The sequence below is a fragment of the Chanodichthys erythropterus genome, chromosome 9 (assembly GCF_024489055.1).
Source record: "Chanodichthys erythropterus isolate Z2021 chromosome 9, ASM2448905v1, whole genome shotgun sequence".
Classification (NCBI taxonomy): domain Eukaryota; kingdom Metazoa; phylum Chordata; class Actinopteri; order Cypriniformes; family Xenocyprididae; genus Chanodichthys; species Chanodichthys erythropterus.
The window spans coordinates 15503608-15518837 of record NC_090229.1 but is presented as its reverse complement, the minus strand read 5'-3'; the positions used below and the strand labels follow the sequence as shown (position 1 = coordinate 15518837).

The following is a 15230-nucleotide window of genomic DNA, read 5'->3' as shown; positions in this document are numbered from 1 at the left end:
AATTTGTAAACACATTTACTAATGCAAATTTCTATTGTACAATTGGTTATTAATTAATGATATGCTTTATTACTATTTCCGTGACACTTGTGGTCCTCCATATGCAGCCAGGGTTCGGTGCTTCTATATTAATGTTATTCATTTATCTTTCCCCTCTGATTTTAGGAATAATTTATGGGTGGGATTAGTTTTAGGGGTAGGAATAGGGTTAAGACTAAATTTTCAGACAGGAATGTTGTTCTAGGATCTACAAAATGTTGATCCAGGAACATGTCTTACTTGGCAAAATCACGGTGACCTGCTTAAACTATGGTTTCCTCCGCAGTTCTAACGTTATAATCTGCTAACCTTGACCCACAGCACATTTAGCTGATGAATTATCTAAATTAGATATTTTAGTTGGAAAAATGTATTGATTAGGCCAATAATAACATAACCACAACAAGAAGAGGATTAAATAATGCTTTTTAATGCTTTTTTACTTAAAGCCAAGAGTCAAAAGAAAGATTTTTTTAAGAGAAATTTATTGATTCCACATTTCGTTGTTGTTGATAATGATGATGATGATGATGATGATGATGATGAATTTGAAGTAACCACACCTTCCGCACTTTAATAAGAGGTCATCACCTGAAATATAAGAGGCCAGTTTAAATATCTAATACGTCTTAAATTTATGTCAACAAAAAGATGGTGTGTGCTCAGAAAAAGACCAACAGTTTTGTAAAGTGTACTCACTCTATTGATCCAGGAAATGTAGCCAGACACACGGGTGAAGACGGAGGGCTTCTTGGAGTAGTTGCAGCCCAAGCTGGAGCCAAAACTCACAATGCCGTGAACATCCCAGGTGCCGTCACTTCTCTGGCAGTTCAGAGGGCCACCAGAATCACCCTGCACCAGTGAGTAAGATTACATAATTTGGGTGCATGTTCACACATGCTGGTTATTAATAATGAAAATAAAAATATACACACTCATTAGGGACAATGAAAAACACTATAAATAAAACGTGTGCATCAAACGCACATTGCAGCTGGACACAACTCCATCTCCTCCAGCGCACACCATGAGGTTGGTCACGAGGTTGCCCCACCAGTCAGACCTAGTGCAGGTAGCGTAGTCCACAACAGGGAGCAGAGCCTGCTGCAGGATATCAGCAATGGGACCATTAGCTGAAGAAAGAAAAAGCAAAAAGGTTTTGCTTTGCTTTTTTGCTTGAAAATAAGTAAATAGCATTGCATTGAAAATGCACTTACTCCAGAGGCGTCCCCATCCAGTGACGTAACAGGAGTAGTTGTGAGGCAGAATGCTGCCAGAATCAGGCAGGCAAGCAGGTGAGATCTTGTCAGTGAAAGTCACTGAAGTCGACAGCTTGATCAGGGCAATGTCATTGCTGAGAAACACACAAATGCATCAAAAACTCCCCTACACTACCAGTCAAGTTTTTTTTTTAATTACTTAGATTTTTTTAATGTTGCAAGCAGTCTCTTATGCTCACCAAGGATGCATTTATTTGATCAAAAATACAGTAAAAACAGTAATATTGTGAAATATTATTACAAATTAAAATGTATTTTTTTTTTTTTTAATTATTATTCCTGTGATGGCAAAATTGAATTTTCAGCGTCATTATTCCAGTCTTCACATGATCCTTCAGAAATCAATCTAATATGCTGATTTGGTGCTCAAGAAACATTTCTTAGTATTATCAATATTGAAAACAGTTGTTGCTGCTTAATATTTTTGTGGAAACTGTTATACACTACCATTCAAAGTTTGGGGTAAGAAAGAAATGAATACTTTTATTCAGCAAGAACATATTACATTTATCAAAAGTGACAGTTAAAACATTTATAAAGTTCCGAAAGATTTTAAATAAATGCAATAAAAATTTAGCTTTGCCACCACATGAATAAGTTACATGTTAAAATATATTAAAAAATAAAAAATAATTTGAATAATCTCAGTTATTTTAAACATCTCACAATATTACAGTTTTTTTATTGTATTGTTGATAAATTAAATGCAGCCTTTGTGAGCATAAGAGACTCAAAAACGTTAAAAAAAAGATCTACTGACCACTAGTATACATTAAAACTAATGAGGAAGACCAACCGGATATTATAGGAGTCCCAGTTCTCATGCACGATAATCCTGGAAGGAGAGATGGCGAGAGAGCCGGACTCACTGCTGAGGGCCAGGTTGTGCTTGCCCAGGTAGACTCTGTAAGTTCGGCTGCTGCTTGGCAAAAGTTAAAGACATAGTTTTAGTCCATCTCACAATTCAAATTAAGGAAACATTCATTGCATCCTTTTTATGCCAAAGAGAACAGTGCAGAATATGTTTCATGACAGAAGGAGCAATTTACCCAATGCAGTGAGCAGCAGTCAAGACCCAGTCCTTGGAGATCAGGGTGGCACCACAGGTGTGATAAAAGTTGGAGCCACTCTTGTACTGGAGAGACACCTGAAATATTGAGGAGGTAAAGAGTGTTGAGCTGGAGCTCCTTTCAGTGCATTTAGTTATACAGTCAAAATTATTTCAAAAATAGCATTGCTGTGTTTGTAATTACTATTTGATGGCAGAGTGTTTTAGGATAAGATTAATGAACTATAGCTTTCACAAACCTGCCATGGCCAGCTGTTTGGTTTAACATCAGTTCCACCCACCACCCTTGAGACGAGAGGTTTATAGGTGGGCTGCCCACATCCGTAGGCTGTTTCAAGACAACACAAATGATAAATTACATGTCTGCTCAGGTTCTTTAGCTGCTGTGAATGTGAAAGGTATCTCTTCTCATTCCGATCCTCAGGAACCAAAGAGAATTTCTGAACACTTTTTAGAGTTTAGAGTAGGCAAATTATCATCTTACCGCCAGCAATGAACAGAACCAAGATCAACAGTTTCATGACGCCTGTTTGGAGTGGCTACAAGCAAACATCCATCACTTATATACAGTAACCAGGGTTGCCAAGTCCATGGTTTTACTGCAGGATTGGGCTATTTTTAATCTGATGCCACAGGTTGATTTTTTCCCCCCAGTGGGTTAAAGGTTTATTTGATTGAAATGCAATGCTTGTATTGAAATATTTTACCCATTTTACACTTCTAACAATGATACATCTGTGCTATGTATGATGTTTTGCGAGGAAGGGCACACAGTGACTGTAAACTATGTATTTTAGGTATGTGAGTGGCATATTTTGAGTTTTGATATTTGGGATAGGATCATTGGACTAGTGTTTGGCTACTTTTGATTGGCCATTAGACTAGTTTTTTATGCAGACCTGGTAACCCTGACAGCAACTAACCTGGACAGCACTACAGGCAGTTACAATTCTGGTAGCAATGCACCGATAGCATTCCAAGTACCATTTAGCCTTGTAGATAAACATCCCAAAATATCAGTTATCTTACAGGTTTTATAAATGCAGCCTGTGAAATGCACAGATGACATGCTGATATGAACAGTAATCCCTTGCCAAAGCCAGATGGCCTTTGTGCTTCACAAACACTGCATATTTAAGGTGTTTTTTTTTTTTGTTGTTTTTTTTTGTCTTTGTTTTTTGGGGGGATTTAACTATTAATATACATTTGTGACAAAAACTGTCATGTCTTTTGGATTGGGTCTTGATTGAAAAACAGTACTTAAAATATACAACTGGTGAAAATTAAAGGAAGAGAAAAAAAACTATAAAAAAATAGCAGTCAAACTAAATGTGAGAACAAACCTTCAACATGTTAATCAACAGCAAAATGACTTTTAACTGATTAGATTATACCCTGTGAAATATTAAGTTCAAGGTGCACCAGAAAACTACTTTTTCTGACTAGTTTTTCTCTAAAGCAACCATTTGTTTCAAAAGACGAATTGAGTGTGAATTGACCAGTATATAAAAAATGAAGTTTGTGCTCTTGGCTGTTCTGGTTGTTGGAGGTAAGAAGTCTTAAAGACTGATAATATAGTCTGATTAATATTTTTATTTTATTATAGTAACCATATGGAGAGTAGTATTAATTATCATAAAATGTATATGGGTCAATGACAAAGAGTGCATGAAAGGGAATCTTTTTAAAGGAAATTTTAAACTAAAATTTAATGTAGAACATGTGTGAAGTTCTTAGAAATGCACTCATTGTATTCATTCTTTGTTCCCACTTTATATTAGGTGGCCTTAACTTCTATGTACTTACATTAAAAAAATACAATGTACTTATTGTGTTCATTTTGTATTGCTTTTGCTGCTATTGAGGTGGATACGGGTAATGTTAGGGACAGGTTTGGTGGTATGGGCAGGTTTAAGGGTGGGTTAAGGTGTAAGGGTCAACAGTATTTGCAGGTATTTTTAAAAATATAAGTACAATGTAAAAACATGTATTTACACAATAAGTGCATTGTATCAAATGATTAATTTAAATGTAAGTACATAAGGCCATCTAATATATAAAGTGGGACCCTTTTTTTAAATGTTTAAATTGAATGACTCATGGTGCAAAATTATATTTTTCTATGTAAAATGTATTTTTTACAAATATAATGAACTATTTTTTTTCTTTACTATATCAGGACAATTGCATCACCCTTCAATTTTTTTACTTTGTAACCCCCTTCCCCCGAAGAAAAAAAAATAGAATTTTAATACTGAATTTTTATTTTATTTTTTATTTTTTTATGCTAGTTATAGTAAGTGTGAATTTTTTTTTTTTTATAAATTTGTAGGTAGGGCAGAACATCCATTTTTAGGGGTTTTTGGCTTAGCATATATAGTATTTTTTAACAAAAATAAATATTTATTGTTTTTATAACAAACACATGACAGAGGACCACACAAAAATAATATTTTTTACCTCAGTTAATGGATGTGGGCTGCCCACCTACCCTCCTGTTCTGACAAGGGTGGTGGGGGGTAAGGACGCACGTTCACACAGCTGGCCTTGGCAGGTAGATGCATATATCTTTATTTCAATGACATCACTTAAAATATTGTACAATAAACGTAATATTTGCCCACTTACAAACAAAAGGAATTCTTGTTATTTTATTATACCCAGATCTCCCTCCAGTACAGGAGTGGTAGTGGCTGGTACCACACTTGTGGAGGCAGCCTTATTTCCAATGAGTGGGTCCTAACTGCTGCTCACTGCATCAGGTAAGTCTTGCTTTGTGGGCCAGAGTTGTCATATTTTGTCTGATGCAAGGTAGTGGAATAGGTTGAGAATCTTAAAAGCCAGCCCTAGTTAAAAATAAAATAACATTATATTGTATTCTTTGAAGTGACTTGTAAGTGCCATGTAAATATAAAAATATATGAATATGGTAATCATTTAGTATCATGGTATATACCAAAGTACCACACTTTCATTAAAAAAGGTTCAGTGGGGTTCTTCTTGACTCACTTTTAAAGAACACTTTATGCCAAAAATGTTCTATATAAAATGTCATAAATGTTTCCATAACACATTCATGTTTAATAGGTTATTTCATTTTTTCTACTGATAATGTATGTTTATATGCTGTTTAATTCATAAAATTGAATTAAATTTGAAAATGAATTAAAGCTGAATTTATTAATTAAATCTAAATCTATAAAATGATCCCATGATGAGGACCCCTAAAAGGTTCTGTATAAGAAGCGCCTGACAGAACCCTTTAAGGTTCTTTATAGAAAAGTGTGGTTATCACTTGATGATACCATTACTACACAGTGGTATCACCACAGTACTTTTTATAAGTAAATTTTTCATACTTGGAGTGTTTCTGGACTGTTTTGTCTTTCCTTTTGTGGCCTTGCAGCAGTGGCAGAAGTTACAGAGTGTATCTGGGAAAACATTACATGATGGAGAACGAGAGTGGATCTGTCGCCATCTCCCCTAGCAAGATCATTATCCATAAAGGCTGGGATTCTAACACTTTACGGTATGGCCAAAGAGAATTTTAAACAGAAATTAATCAGGGACAAGGGCGTAGATTTGGTTTCAACTTTGGCGGGGGTTGTAACTGATGGCTTTGAATATTGGGGGGGTTACCCCCTTTACCTTGGGGGGTTGCATGTTGCTTTATTTAAAGACAGTAACTGTGTAGTTGCTGATGCAGTGATGCAGCAGTTACATTAGCTCATGCATGTGCTGTTGTCAGCTAATGACTTACTGCAAAAGATTTGCATTTTAAAGAAGATGTTTCATAACAATAATCCAGGAAATAATAGGGGCTTTTTTTCTGTAAGACATTAAAGAAAAAATAGTTTTTTGTTTGAACAGCCACTTTTGTAGGTTAGTCAGTTTAGCTCTAATTTTCAGTCAATTTTTTGACAAGGGCAACAGGGATGTTCTGAGAACTTTTCCAAATAAAATATGGTTCCCTAAACGTTCAGAGAACGTCCTGAATGTTCTGTGAAGGTCCACCAAATAACGTCCCCCAAACCTTAAAAGAACTCCACATTGTGACCATCTGTGAATGTTCTGGGAACGTTACTATAAAATGTCCTTAACACCAGTGGGGACATTCTGAGAATGTTCTGGGAATGTAACATTTCTAGCAGGGAAATCATGGCCAAGTTGTAATAATTTGTTCGCTTGTTTTAATTAAATCAAAATGAGAAAAAAAGTAGTTCAACGTAGCCACAACCATGAATTAATAAGTTATGGGAACAAATTCTTAATTCATAACCACAATTTAAATAAATGAGTGGATGAACTAGTAAATTGTGGTCACGAATTATGGTCTCAAATTTCCAAAAGGAGAGAACAAATTCACTCATTATAATCACTCACCTGTCACTATATTAGTTAAACCTGCTTGTTAACGCAAATATCTAATCAGCCAATCACATGATAGAAACTCAATGCATTTAGGCATGTAGACATGGTCAAGGCGATCTGTTAAATTTCAAAGTTCTAGTGTCTACAGTGAACGGTCCAAAAAAGAGAGAGTATCCAGTGAGGGGCAGTTCTATGGGAGAAAATGCCTTGAGGTCAAAGAATGGCTAGACAGGTTCAAGCTGATAGAAAGGCAACAGTGAAATAGTCAAATAAGCACTTGTTACAACCGAGGTATGCAGAAGAGAATCTGAACACACAACACGTTGAACCTTGAAGCAGATGGGCTACAGCAGCAGGAGACCACACCGGGTGCCACTCCTGTCAGAGAACAGGAAACTGAGGCTACAGTTCGCAAAAATTTCTCACCAAAATTGGATAATAGATGATTGGAAAACATTGCCTAATCTGATGAGTCTTGATTTCTGCTGCGACGTTTAGATGGTAGGGTCAGATCCATCCTGCCTTGTATCAACGGTTCAGGCTGCTGCTGGTGGTGTAAAGGTGTGGGGGATATTATCTTAGCACACTATAGGGGGTCGCTGGACACCTGTGGACACCTGTGTAATGAATAATTAGACTCACCTGTGGTTGAATTCTTGTTAAATTAGACATTTGTAGTCTAAAATTTAGCTTTGCTCCAGAGAGTTGTAAAGTGCGAAGGCCACAACATGACATCAAAACATAAAGAGAATCCAAATAACAAAGCAGAAATACACAAAAAAAAATAAAATTAAGGAAATGAAAACAACAGCTTATATATCAGGGTCTTCTGATAAAATAAATTTTTTTAAAGGTGCCCTCAAATGAAAAATTGAATTTCTCTTGGCATAGTTAAATAACAAGAGTTTAGTACATGGAAATGACATACAGTGAGTCTCAAACTCCATTGTTTCCTCCTTCTTATATAAATCTAATTTGTTTAAAAGACCTCCTGAGGAACAGGCGAATCTCAACATAACAACAACTGTTACATAACAGTCGGGGTGTACGCCCCCAATATTTGCATATGCCAGCCCATGTTCCCAACATTATGAAAGGCATTAGACAAGGGCAGCCAGTGTTAACGTCTGGATGTGCACAGCTGAATCATCAGACTAGGTAAGCAAGCAAGAACAATACCGAAAAATGGCAGATGGAGCAATAATAACTGACATGATCCATGATAACATGATATTTTTAGTGATATTTGTAAATTGTCTTTCTAAATGTTTCGTTAGCATGGTGCTAATGTACTGTTAAATGTGGTTAAAGTTACCATCGTTTCTTACTGTATTCACGGAGACAAGAGCCGTCGCTATTTTCATTATTAAACACTTGCAGTCTGTATAATGCATAAACACAACTTCATTCTTTATAAATCTCTCCAACAGTGTAGCATTAGCTGTTAGCCACAGAGCACAGCCTCAAATCCATTCAGAATCAAATGTAAACAATATAACAGTATACAATACTCACATAATCCGACGCATGCATGCCACATGCATGACGAACACTTTGTAAAGATCCATTTGAGGGTTATATTAGTTGTGTAAACTTTGTTTAGGCACTGTTTAAGGCAAGCGCAAGCTCCGTGGGCGGAGAGCACGAGATTTAAAGGGGCCGCATAGCATAAATCGGCTCATAATTAATGATGCCCCAAAATAGATAGTTAAAAAAATTAATAAAAAAAAATCTATGGGGAATTTTGAGCTGAAACTTCACAGACACATTCAGGGGACACCTTAGACTTATATTACATCTTGTGAAAAAAACGTTCGATGGCACCTTTAAACTAAAAAATAAAAACTATAAAATTTCCCTAAAGAAATATTATACAATAAAAACTAAAAGTGTACATTTGTGTTTGAGCCTTCAATCTCGATATTAAACCACTGAATTGAACATCTGCATTTACACATACACAATTGTACAATCAGGTTTTATTGTTTAACCATAAAATAACATTCCCAGAATTTTGCAGGGAAGATTTTTTGTAATAACCTAAAGAATGTAAATATATTTGCAACATGAAAATGGGGATCAATTATTTTTATTAAAAGTGAGCGGGATACATCCTCCTACTGTAATTTATTCAACACCAGTGTCTTGAACACTTGTGCAGTGAATTTACTTATTTATCCTCATTTTATGTCATGATAGTAATGACATCGCCCTGATCAAACTGCAGAGTCCCGTCACCCAAAGTGACACTATCATGCCTGCATGTCTCCCCACGGATGGGTATATTCTGCCTCACAATGCTCTCTGCTATGTCACTGGTTGGGGACGTCAGTACAGTAAGTAATTATAATGATTATGAATAAATGTTCATACACTGTTTTTTAGACTTTTCTCAGTATTTCTTCTCAGCCATTTTTTCCAATATCAAGAACTTGTCGTTGGCCCAACTACTGGTGCACTGCAGCAGGCTCTGCTGCCTGTGGTGGATTACGCCACTTGCTCTAGGCCAGACTGGTGGGGCTCTCGGGTCACAGAAAAAATGATCTGCGCTGGTGGAGATGGTGTTGCCGCTGGATGTAATGTAAGGAAATTCTACTGACTAAATGTTTTGAGAATGTGAATTCTGAAAGTGGTTTATGTCTAATATTTAACCATTGATTACAATTAAAGTGTAGAAGCGTGCATTCAAGATTAGACCAATATTCTCATGTTTAAACACTGAATTTTTTCAAAAGGAGAGTGTTTGATCCAGGGCCATCCCAAGCATGGGGCGGGGCCCAGTGCTAGTTAGAGGAAGCGAGGCCCCCCCTCGCCCCCTAAAGCATGGGCCATGGTGTGGTCACACCAGTAGCACCACCCTAAGGAAAGCCCTGGTTGAATCAATGTTTTAGTTCAATCAAAGGAGTCCTCTGATGATTATTTTGAATCGTACTTGTATTGTCTAAAGGCCGTTGACAGCAAGAACGATAACTATATTAGCATCCACACTAATGCACGATATTGTTCCTTTTATTATAAGCATGCTGCAATTCTGTATCTGTTACTCATAATGGATTGTGATTGGCTGTCAATGTTTTTATCGTTTTTTAGTTGGGAAGAAAAACGTGATTCCAACGATACCATTTCCCTGTGCCGTTATCGTTATAGTTGTAGTATGGACTCCCCTAAGAAAACCCTTATCCAGCACCGCCAAACAGCATTGGCAAAAAGCTCGTCGGGAAGTCCAGAGAACTCTGCGGACCCTACAGAACAAGTGGTGGATGGAGAAGGCTTATGAAATTCAGTCATTCGCTGATAGAAATGACATGCACAACTTTTATAATGCAGTCAAATCTATTTACGGCCCAATAAGTCATCGCATCACTCCCCTGAAAACAGCAGATGGGCTCAAAGTCCTGAAAGACCAGAATAGCATCCTGGAGAGGTGGGCTGAACATTTTAATACCTTACTAAATCAGGACTCGGATGCTGACTATACCATCCTGAATGAATTGCCGGAATTTCCCCCTATTGACAACCTTAGCCAACCTCCATCCTTCTTGGAGGTTCTGTCAGCTGTCCGCTCCCTGAAGTGCAACAAGTCTCCTGGCTCTGACAATATTCCTGCAGAACTGCTAAAACAGGGAGGGTATCTCTGCACAAGAACACTACATCATTACATCACCAAGGCCTGGGCTGATGAAAGCATCCCACAGCAATGGAGAGATGCTAGTATTGACACCATATATATGAACAAAGGGGATAGGGCCATTTGTGACAACTATAGGGGCATATCACTTCTTGCTGTGGCAGGCAAGGTCCTGGCCAAGGTGATGTTACAAAGACTGATTAATAACATCACAGAGTCTATGCTACCCGAGTCACAGTGTGGGTTTAGAAAGAACAGGAGCACAGTCGACATGGTCTTTACAACCCGGCAACTTCAGGAAAAGTGCAGGGAGCAACATAAAGACCTGTTTATGGCTTTTGTCGACCTCTCCAAAGCCTTCGACACTGTGCAGAGAGATCTCTTATGGGAAGTCCTCCTCCGGTTTGGATGCCCCACTAAGTTTGTCAACATCCTCCGTCAGTTTCATGATGGAATGACTGCTAGGGTGACAATAGGAGGGCAACAGTCTAGCCCTTTCCCTGTACGCACAGGGGTAAGGCAGGGATGTGTACTGGCACCAGTGCTTTTTAACATCTTCCTCATTTGTGTCACCCAGCTTCTCCACAAGGAAATTCAAGACAACAGCGGAGTGATAGTAGTGTACAGGCTGGATGGTAACCTCTTTAATATCAGGAGATTGCAATCAACCACCAAACTGCACAGAGTGAGAATACTTGAGCTGCAGTATGCAGATGACTGTGCTCTCGTATCTCACTCTTCACAAGGCCTCCAGTCTGTCCTAGATGCAGCAGTGAGGGCATATAGCAGGATGGGGCTGAACATCAATACCGCCAAAACAGTGGTAATCTGCCAGTGGAGTGCCAACATCCCACCCGCACCACCCACCTTCTATGCTGTAGACGAAAAACTATCAATTGTGCCTTCATTCAAATACCTGGGGAGTATTATCTCTGAAAATAATAGCATTGACAATGAGGTCCAGAACAGAATCAAACAAGCATCAGCTGCCTTTGGGAGACTCCGGCGGCGGGTTTTTCAGAACAAGAACCTTCATCTCAACACAAAAATATGCGTCTACCAAGCAGTCTGCATCACCACCCTCCTCTACAGTTGTGAAGCATGGGTTACTTACAGCCGCCACATCAAGTCCCTGGAACACTTCCACATTTGTTGCCTCCAGCGCATCCTGGGAATCACTTGGTGTGATAGAGTGCCTCACACTGAGATCCTGAGGAGAACAGGCTGCAAGAGTATTGAGGCCACAATCACCCAGCACCAATTGCACTGGCTGGGGCATGTCATAAGAATGCCCTACAACCGTCTGCCCCGCAGAGTGCTATATGGCCAGCTACAACTAGGCCAGCGCTCTGCTGGAGGCCAGAAGAGACGCTTTAAAGACCAAATGAAAACAATGCTTAAGAGGTGCAAAATAAAACCTGGGGACTTGGAGAGCATGGCTACTGACCGTAACATCTGGCGGCAGCTGTGTCTAGATGGGACCCAAGCACTGGAGGAGGAAAGGATAGTTAGGAGACAACAACGAAGGCTCAGGAGAAACACACCCATAAATACCACTAACACCAATAGCATGTATATATGCCCCACTTGCAAGAGAACCTGTGGATCCAGGATTGGATTATTCAGCCATCAGAAAACTCACCGTTAAAAGACAGAAGTGGACGTCATCATCGGATTCGATGGACAACCGCAAGCAAGTATGGACTCTACATTTAGAACTATTTTTAAAACTGTATCTTTATCGTTGTTGTTATAGTTGTCGTCCTTGGTGTGAACGTAATGACGTATTGTTTTACTTTGCATTGACAAATGAATAAATGTAAATTCTGACCCTCTGTCACAACACAGGGTGACTCTGGAGGCCCCCTGAATTGTGCGGGCAGTGATGGCACTTGGGAAGTCCATGGTGTTTTGTCCTTTAGTTCTGGCCTGATCTGCAACTATGTCCGGAAGCCCAACATTTTCACTCGTGTGAGCGCCTACATTGACTGGATCAGCAAGGTTAGTGTTTTATGACAGCAAACAACAAATTAAAGGTGCAATATGTAAGAATTTTGCAGTAAAATATCCAAAAACCACTAGGCCAGTGTTATATGTTCACTTCAGTACTTACAACATCCCAAATGTTTGCAACTATTCGTAAATCTTGAGAAAATTGCCATTTTAACCAAGGCTCCGGGACGTTTGAGGAGTCGCCTGTCAATTGCATCATACCTGTGTTACCCTCGGTTTCTGGTTTTATTTTGTAGAAACCATGGAAACACCAAAGACACTTTAATATATTACATGTTTTAATAGGCAAGGGAACATCGCTTTTGACATGTTTATAAACAGAAAACTAATTAATGTTATATAGGTCAACACATTTAGTCTTATTGTTTAAATCTAATTTTCTTGATTTTCTTTTTGTGAATACCATGCTTTACAATGCCACAGAGAAAAACTTTTATGAAAAACGTTTATTTTGTGAAGTAGCTAACATAGCATAATCAGGTGCAGCTTATTTTTAGTAACAATACAGCATTTTCTCCATCATACAATACGTTTTAAAATTAATTGCATGCCATTGATCAACACAAGCCATCCAGCATTTAATATGATATACTAAAATCGATCTAGCTTACTGCAGTGTGCAACAAATTTCTAACAGCAGCCACCAAGTGAACACGCAGAGTAACATTATAACATAATTTTCAACACGCTCAAATGTATCTAATATGATAAACAGAGCTGCGTTACCTCATACTCGTGACCGGAAAAGCAGAAGCAGTGCCGGCGACTGTGGCATAATAAAAGTTCCGCTGCTCGCTGCGTGTGTTGCGCAATCGCTCCAGCGGCCTCGTTCAGCTCCCACAACACTCAGTCATACTCTACTTCATACCACAGTAATGTTAATTATTGCATCCATGAACATGATTTCTTCCCAAGTCCTATCCTAGTTCTTTTCCACCGGTCGTTGAGGTGAAGACCACATGTCCCAAGATTCTGCACTCAAACTTTGGGTGTGTCTCAATCAGTTCCCTAGCTCCCGAGCTCGTGAATCAGTATATCGTGTACACGAATTCGGGCACTGGTAAGGACAGTAAAAGATACTGGTTCACTACACATTGAGACACTTATGACTCTATTTCCGGCGACGTGACAATGTCCTCATTGTACAACATCACTACTGGTATTTATGAACAACAACAGAGCTGATATTTTCTGACATTACTTGTAATGTTATTTAAAGTACATTATGGTTAATTATTTGCTTGTTACATATACGTGCAACATTTCAGCCGTGAATAAATTATAAATGTTAGCTAGATTATGATCATTACCTGTCGAGCGATGTATGTTTATGCTGAAATATAATAAAATAACAGTTTGTATTTTTAAAAACATCTATCACGTATCGTTATGTGTAGTGATTTGGCTAACATGATTCAAGTTTCGCGCTTCAGAACTTCCGTTAAGGGAGCATAGTGAGCATCGATGCTCCCTGGTTTTCATGGTGCATTGTGGGACTTTTCAGGGAGCGAACGTTTCAGTGCCCTGAAAGGATTCTGCGATTGAGACAGCCCTTAAAATGGCCGACTCCCTGGTCAGTGCCTTGACTACTGAACTAGGGAGCTGATTGAGACACAGGGTTGGTGTCGTCAAGCTACGCCTTTGTTTTGAATAGGCCTCTAGCGGACACAAAATATTACATATTGCACATTTAACTGGGTTCCTACACAGTTTGGAAAAGTCTGGAATTTGATTTGAGTAATTTTCAGGTCTGGGTAATTATGGAAAAAAAATTGTTTCCAGACTATTGCCCTTAGAGTATTTTCATTGCAAAGATCATTTAATGATTGTCGAACACGACTGAATGAATTCAAGGCGCACATTTTCATGTAAAGAAACCCTGAATTAAGCTTCATGTCATTTTGTTATTATGGAAACAAATGCTATTTTTTCCATTTCTAATCTCTTACAGAGCATGGCCAGCTACTAAAGCGCAAACTGAATTTTGTATCATTCATGGCCTGAACAATAAAATTATCCAAAAAAAAAAAAAGGTTTTTATTCAGCTTAACATCATAGTTCCCATTCAGTCGGTCACGTTCGACGTACGTCGGACAGACCGACGAATAGGAATCTCGCTAGAGAGGCCAATCTACTTCGAGTGTAACTAAACGAGCCAATGCACATTGGCATGCAATCATATGCATCAGCTGCTCGCCTCGCAGCGCGGGTATATAATGAGCAGCAGGTGCGTTGCATCTTCAGCTTTTCGCTTCGGAGCCGAACGGTGTTGTTCCTGTTCTCTGCAAGCGAGTGTCTGCAATCCCTGTCTGTGTTGCGGTGGCCGTTCCCCTGCGTGCTTCAGCACTTCTAAAAGATTAAAGTCCCTGAAAGAGCTTACACAAGTAGATTCGCGTCTTTTTAAAGACGACATCCTACTTGTGTTTCTGGATGCGATCGTTCCTGTCCTCACTGACGGCCACGATCACCGTTTCGCATGTCTGGGCGCGTGCTGAAATGATGTTCGTGGGTGTTCATGTTTTCATATGAGAACATGATCACGTCGACACGCCGGTCGTGACTCTTCTTTCTCCGGGAAGCTTGAGTCCCCTCTGTTGTTGGCCAGCTGCCGCTTGTGTGTAAAAGCACAGCCGCGGCTCTGCCCGACACTCTGGGAGACCGCGGAGATCAGCGAGAGCAAACCTCTCGCTCCTCTGCGTGTCGTGTGCCGTCGAGCTGCCGGGCTGCAGCGCGGGTTGTCACGGCAACCCAGCGCTCGCTCGGCGCTCTAGATGCGCGGTTCCCTTGCGTAATCTCCATTGTAGCGCCCTCTCTGGTGCACCAGAAGAGG

At 39.2% G+C, this 15230-nt stretch overlaps 2 protein-coding genes across 4 annotated transcripts; one reads left to right on the top strand and one right to left on the bottom strand.

The window, feature by feature from the left end:
- Nucleotides 1–448: 448 nt before the first annotated feature.
- LOC137027014 (chymotrypsin-like elastase family member 2A) lies at nt 449–2940 on the bottom strand. The gene is made up of 8 exons (XM_067394733.1): nt 2873–2940; nt 2628–2716; nt 2369–2466; nt 2116–2238; nt 1257–1393; nt 1027–1172; nt 739–891; nt 449–630 (listed from the first exon to the last, which is right to left on the bottom strand). The coding sequence occupies exons 1-8, from the start codon at nt 2907–2909 to the stop codon at nt 613–615; spliced, it is 801 nt and encodes a 266-aa protein (XP_067250834.1). The 5' UTR covers nt 2910–2940; the 3' UTR covers nt 449–612.
- An 826-nt stretch (nt 2941–3766) lies between these two features.
- Nucleotides 3767–14406, top strand: LOC137027013 (chymotrypsin-like elastase family member 2A). 3 transcript variants are annotated; one of them, XM_067394731.1, is made up of 8 exons: nt 3767–3937; nt 4854–4942; nt 5053–5150; nt 5795–5917; nt 8959–9095; nt 9189–9340; nt 12236–12388; nt 14352–14406. In XM_067394731.1, exons 1-8 carry the CDS (start codon nt 3901–3903, stop codon nt 14367–14369), a joined length of 807 nt encoding a protein of 268 aa, XP_067250832.1. In that variant the 5' UTR covers nt 3767–3900; the 3' UTR covers nt 14370–14406. The 3 variants fall into 3 exon arrangements, with proteins under 3 accessions (XP_067250832.1, XP_067250831.1, XP_067250833.1); XM_067394730.1 differs by having other exon boundaries at nt 9156–9340; XM_067394732.1 differs by lacking the exons at nt 12236–12388; nt 14352–14406 and adding an exon at nt 9850–10501 and having other exon boundaries at nt 9156–9340.
- Nucleotides 14407–15230: the final 824 nt, after the last annotated feature.

What these genes read in the sequence shown, in the direction of transcription:
- LOC137027014 (XM_067394733.1), bottom strand. Translation starts at nt 2,909, where the DNA reads ATGAAACTGTTGATCTTGGTTCTGTTCATTGCTGGCG. An exon ending in TGGGACTCCTATAATATCCG is followed by an intron (nt 1,394 to 2,115) that starts GTTGGTCTTCCT and finishes TGTGTTTCTCAG; the next exon opens with CAATGACATTGCCCTGATCA. An exon ending in GAGTTGTGTCCAGCTGCAAT is followed by an intron (nt 892 to 1,026) that starts GTGCGTTTGATG and finishes TCACTGGTGCAG; the next exon opens with GGTGATTCTGGTGGCCCTCT.
- LOC137027013 (XM_067394730.1), top strand. Translation starts at nt 3,901, where the DNA reads ATGAAGTTTGTGCTCTTGGCTGTTCTGGTTGTTGGAG. An exon ending in GGCTGTTCTGGTTGTTGGAG is followed by an intron (nt 3,938 to 4,853) that starts GTAAGAAGTCTT and finishes TTTTTACCTCAG; the next exon opens with TTAATGGATGTGGGCTGCCC. An exon ending in CACACAGCTGGCCTTGGCAG is followed by an intron (nt 4,943 to 5,052) that starts GTAGATGCATAT and finishes TATTATACCCAG; the next exon opens with ATCTCCCTCCAGTACAGGAG.